At 34.2% G+C, this 6,000-nt stretch overlaps 1 protein-coding gene across 1 annotated transcript; it reads left to right on the top strand.

Moving 5' to 3' along the window:
* The first annotated feature begins 2,107 nt into the window (after window positions 1–2,107).
* LOC143630518 (uncharacterized) lies at window positions 2,108–2,566 on the top strand. The gene has a single exon (XM_077099513.1). The coding sequence runs from the start codon at window positions 2,108–2,110 to the stop codon at window positions 2,564–2,566; it is 459 nt and encodes a 152-aa protein (XP_076955628.1).
* The last annotated feature ends 3,434 nt before the right edge of the window (window positions 2,567–6,000 follow it).

Raw genomic sequence — 6,000 nt, 5'->3', positions numbered from 1 at the left:
TCTAAATTTTATCGTATGTAGGTTCATTTATATACTGTATATTGTGTAGGTTCGTATATGTAATGTGTATATGGTATTTCGAATTGTGTATGTATAACTTTTTAACATGTGTAGGTTCATTTATATGTTGTGTAGGTTCAAATATGGATTGTGTATGTGATATTTCGAATTGTGTATGTGTAATTTTTTATGGTGTGTAAGTTCATTTATATATTGAATATGTTCGTATATGTACTATGTAGGTGATATTTCTAACTGCGTGTGTGCAATTTTATTCATATATAGGTTGTTTTATGTACTTTGTAGATGATATTTTTAATTGTTGTGTAGAGATTAATTATGAAAATGTGCATAACTTATCGGTCAATCAATTGTGGGGCTACAGAAGAAAGGAAACATATTTTTAAAGTATGTGATGTACTATGTTTTTTATTTCCAAATTTCCATCATTTGAAACGCGCCAATAAAAAGGAAAGTAACTCATTTTTTATGATCAGATACATTAGTTGAATTTAGTTGAATTATAGATAAAGTTATATAATTAAATTGAATTATTTGTGGTTGATTGAATTTTGACCAAACGGGTTTGTTAGAATTTTGATGTTGGTTATTCTTAGTTTAGAAAAAGTGATAAATACTAAACAAAAAATAAATAATAAAAATAGTACGTAACTTTCTCCATACTATGTTACTTACCAAAAATATAACAATAATATTTTTACCAATATGCCCTCAAAATAAAATAAATCATAAAGAAATAGATATATTGTGATTGGTTGAATTTATTTCTCGCACTTCTCGCTCTAAGAAACACTTCTGAAATGAACTTAATCCTATATATATATATATATATATATATATATAATAAAAGACAACTTTGGTGCCGCAAGGACACTCGTTGGGCACTTGGCGGCACCTTAGTGGTCGGCGGATTTTTTTTGTATTTTTTAGTTCCAGTATCCTAACATACATAACGTAAACCGATCAGATGACAATTTTGTTCTTTGTTTTTTTTTGTTTTAGTTCTGGTACCACGGGACAGAAACCAACCGAATTCACATAAGCTCACTACATTTTTTTAGTGTCACTATCGTAACGAACGTAACGAAAACCGACCGAATGCCAAATTTGCTTTTCTTTTAGTTTTGATATATATGTAACAAACGTGACGGAGACCTACCGAATTTGTGTCTACTCACCATGTCAACGCCTGGGATTGACAACGCTCATGTTTTACCAACGCTCGACTTTTACCAACCAAGAAACCCATTGGGCCACCTCAAATTTTATATTTTTTTGTTTTAGTTCCAATAAATACCATATGTAACCAAAATCGACCAAATTTGTGTTTAATTACCGCCTCAACACTCGTGACTGACAACGTTTGGGTTTTTTCATCACCAGAGTTTTACCGAGTGGCCCGACGCAATGCGCCATTTGAGCTACTAATTTTTTAAAAAGTATGAATTATTATCGAGATCGATAAATATGTCGTACTTGAATTATTAGTATTGAATTAATATGTTTTTTATCATCTAAAACCAAAAATTTCAAGTTTGTAGCCTTTGGCGAAGGGTAGTGGAGGCGTGTCATAAAAGCAATATAAGATATTCTCCCTCTTAATTCTAATGGTACAGGATGCTAGAAAACGATTGTTCAGTTGGGGAGATCGTTGAAGGTTAATGATTCGTTCCTGCACACTTTTATAAGAGCCAAAGTGGGGGATGGGAAAATGGTTCGTTTTGGGTTAGATGTCTGGTTAGGCGATGCTCCTTTAAAGCATAGATGGCCGAATCTATATAAATTGGAATCAAACAAGACTTGCTGGGTTGCGGACAAGGTAAATGCTGCGGATCATACTAACTTTTTGCAAGGTAATTGGTTGGATAAGGTTCAAACAGAAGATGAAGTTAGGGAGTGGCAGCAATGGTTGTCTGTTGGTGCGGATGTGTAGCTATTGGAATGTAAGGACAATTGGTCTTGGGTTTTGGATAAGTCCAATATGTTTTCAGTTAGGTCGGTAAAGAAGGTGATGCGTGAAGGGGTCCAATATGACAATAATTACGTGCTGAAATGAGTCAATTAGATTCCGTTAAAATGTAATATTATGGCGTGGAGGGCGAAGAGGAATCGACTGCCGACCAAATTGGAACTTGCGAAGAGAAACGTGGATATTCCGAATAAGATGTGCGCCTTAAGCGAGTCATGTGAAGAATCTGCAGATCATATTTTTTCGGCTTGTTTTGTTGCTACTTCGGTGTGGGAGGGGATCGAGAGATGGTGTGGCTTGGAGACCATTTATGCTTTTGAAGTTAGATATCTTATGGAAGTGTTCAATTTCGCTACGGGAGGTAAGATGGGAAAGAGAATTGTGCACGGGGTTATTGTTGTTGTTTGGTGTATTAAGAAAGCGAGGGACGATAGTATTTTTAATGGCAAGAAGGCTAATATAGGGAAAATTGTGGCGAGTGTTAAATCTCTCTTGTTTTTGTGGCTAAAGTCTAGATCTAGATTTAAGAAGATTGTTTGGAAAAATTGGTGTAAGTCTTCTTTGTATATGTTGTAAGGTTGTTTTTTGCCTTCGGTTCTTCTTTTGAGGACCATTTTAGTGTGATGAATAAAAGTTTAATTTCAAAAAAAATCAAGTATTGTAACGTTTTCCCCTTAATTCTTTATTTAAAGCGAAAAGATATTGTAAGCCTCTCCTTAAGTCCCAAGTCAATACGCTATTGGAATTTAAATTCTATGCAACTACTTTCCATGTAGGCCAATGAGTTTTCACATTCTTGAATCTTATTCATTGAGCATGACGTGAAGCTTATATCTTTTTATTTAGAATTGTAATAGTTTACGGTATCCCAGAGAGTTTCTCTCAAAGGACATAACTCGTGGTTCCTGGGTCTTCCCCACGTCCTTGGAAAATCCTTCTCCCCTGAGGCCACGCACTTGACACTAGTTGTGTCGCCACAATAGTCGAAACCCTCTGACATAACGCTAACAAGATAAAACTCTCGTTTTGGCTTGGATTTGTACTGACGACTTCCTAAAGGAAGCCTAATTTTTATCTTCATTGTTATAACAAACTCAGAAGGTAAAGCTTATATGTGACTGGTTGAAAGAATTCTTAAAATATACCATACAAATCTTAATTTGAATTGTATACCCGTATAAATATCTAAATTGTTGAAATATCTTTCAAATATAACGTACAAAATATTAAGTTTGAATGCCGCATTCAGATTCTACTTCAAAATAGTTTGAAGTTTCAACACTAGGCTACAAATAATTTAAATCCATACTGAATAAAGTAATCAGTGTTTGAACATTAATGAATTTGTAAAACCAAATGTTGGATCAATTACAACACTTGCAAAATATGCTAGAAAATATCGTATGATCTATTGCATGCGGGTGGCCTTTCGCCAGTGTACATGGGTGGCCGGGTCGTTAACAAAAATAATAATAATATAAAGAAAGTAAATAAATAAGAGTATAACCAAACTTATATTATTATTATTATTATTATTATTATAAAACAATAAGTAATCATATTAACAACGTTATGAAACCCAGGTCCAGGCCACCCTGCTTTCGTAAGCACTACGTTCGACCCACCTTTCTCGTATAGAAAATTGGTGAATGATTTAGAAGCATAGAAAATTGTAGTAAAAAATCATTAGTCTTACTTTTAATGGTCATTTTTGTGAATAAAAACATTGGTGACTGATTTTATTCCAATTTTTATAATAAAAATTACTATCTGGGGCTGTGTTTTATGGCGAGATCATTAAACTAAACAATAAAAAGAGATAACAAATGTTGAACCAAACATGTGCGTTGCAGCGTGATAGCTCGCAAATTTAGATCGGAGCATAATTGTAAGGCCCAGTTTTGTTTAATTAAGTCTTTCGTATTTGTATCATTTTAGATTACGTTTTCGTTCGTTTACGTTTATATGTATTGGGCCCGAGGCCTTTGTATTTGGAGCATTGGGCATTATTAATGAAAGAGGTATATGAGTAAACACACACATATATAAGGTGTGTGTATCTCATACACCAACCCAACCCAACCCAACCCAACCCAACCCAACCCTTGCATTTTCACATCCAAGTATTCTCTCTAACCCCAAACTCTCTCTAACCCCTCACCCACCTTCTAACTTTCGGCCTCCCTTACCCACACACACAAGATCCGAGATCTCGGTCCGACTAGTTGTTTCCGCCAACTAGTTGTGAGGTTGATCCAAGAACAACTAGTATCTTAGTTAGTTTTGTTGTTTGATCCGGTTTCGGGACCTACAATAATACATAAAAAAATAACAAATAAGTTGACTTAGGACCCGTGCACTGCGATGGGGCCTTTAAACCGTAAAATAATATACGTAAAAACATTAAGCCACACATGTGTTGCAACATGTTAACTCCCAACATTTAGAACAAAAACAGGGACCCTGGGGCGGGTTCAAAATTTCAAACGAAAACGGATAAATTTGCAATACATATAATAATTTTTTACACTACATCCCTCAAGAGTAGTGATAGCCACACTCTATTTGCCCGAGTAAAGTAATAGTTTGATATCAAGACGTCATTCATATAGTTAAAGTGTTAACACATGCTTTGTTGCTTCCTATTTTAGGTCCACCAATATTATCCGATAGTGGGGTCTCAAATATGAGAACACACATGTCATCATTAAAAAAAAGTAAATAAATTAATAAGTGTGTTCACATTATAACATTGTTCACACTTCACATGTAAAGAAAAAAAGGGGAAGCAAGGTGAGTCTTGGTATTTTCATTGACGTCAAGAGTGATATGTCACTATATATTTATGGGGTTTGCATCATTTAGTGAATCATTAATGCGTGTTTCTTGAAATCTCTCAATTTTATTAAATGTTTTCAGATATCACAATAAAGATAATTGAGACATATACGAGAACGAAACAAATAACAATTTGGTATAACTTAACAGTTATTAATTTTTATTCGATTGGCTATCTAAAGAGTGATAACACTATTTTCAAATACGTCACCGTGTTATTAGTTTTTATTTTTCTCAAATATGTGTCTACAAATAACTAGTGTGATAACACTATCTACAAATATGTCACCGTGTTTTTTTTCTAGCTACCTATGTTTCACAAATTTTCCCATTGTAAACAGTGTTGTAGAAATCACTAGTCGGGCGGTGGGGTAAGTACTAGCGATTAATCGAAATTAGTCGAGGTTCATCGGATTGTTATATGGAATAGATTGATGGGCCATCAAGAAGGCACAAGTGCAGAAGATGGAGGTAGCAAAGATGAGAATGCTACGCTGGATGTGTGGGGGGCACACAAGGTTAAACTGAATAAGAAACGGTGTGTTTCGGGAGATATTAGGGGCAGCTAACATATCCGACAAGATAAAAGAGTGGAGATTGAGATGGTTTGGACACGTGAAGAGAAAACATACAACGAATCATGTTAGATATGTAGAAAACATTACTATAGATGGGAGGAGGGGTAGAGGCCGACCTAAATTGACTTGGGATGAGTAGATTAGACATGATTTGCTAAACCTAAACCTCTCCGAGTACATGGTTAAGAATATGAATTCTTGGAGACGTATAATTAAAGTTAAGAATTTTAGAGAGACATGAATACCTTAGAGGCTTCTCTTTACCTTATTTTTGATCACACACCATTATGTTATTTTCTTTTCATATATTATATATTTTTATCTATTTATGTATTAGTATTATTATTTTTACTACATGCTATTATTAATTATTAATTATATTATTGTTGAACTTTGATTTCCTCTTATATCCTCTCATACATATTTTTTTGGAGCTTAGGGTCTCTTTGGAAGCCACATCTCTATCCCAGTGGATAGATTTGGATAGATGTATAGTGTGCCTACATCTCACCCTACCCAAATCCTACTTATAGCTTTGTTATTTGTGAGATTCCACTTAATATAATTGATTGATTGAAATGTTTTGTTTATAAG

Source organism: Bidens hawaiensis, unplaced genomic scaffold (assembly GCF_021521415.1).
Source record: "Bidens hawaiensis isolate Kalapana, Puna unplaced genomic scaffold, B.hawaiensis_p1.1 tig00000512_1, whole genome shotgun sequence".
NCBI lineage: Eukaryota > Viridiplantae > Streptophyta > Magnoliopsida > Asterales > Asteraceae > Bidens > Bidens hawaiensis.
Note: the sequence above shows the minus strand (reverse complement) of the source record. Positions and strands in the feature narration are given on the sequence as shown.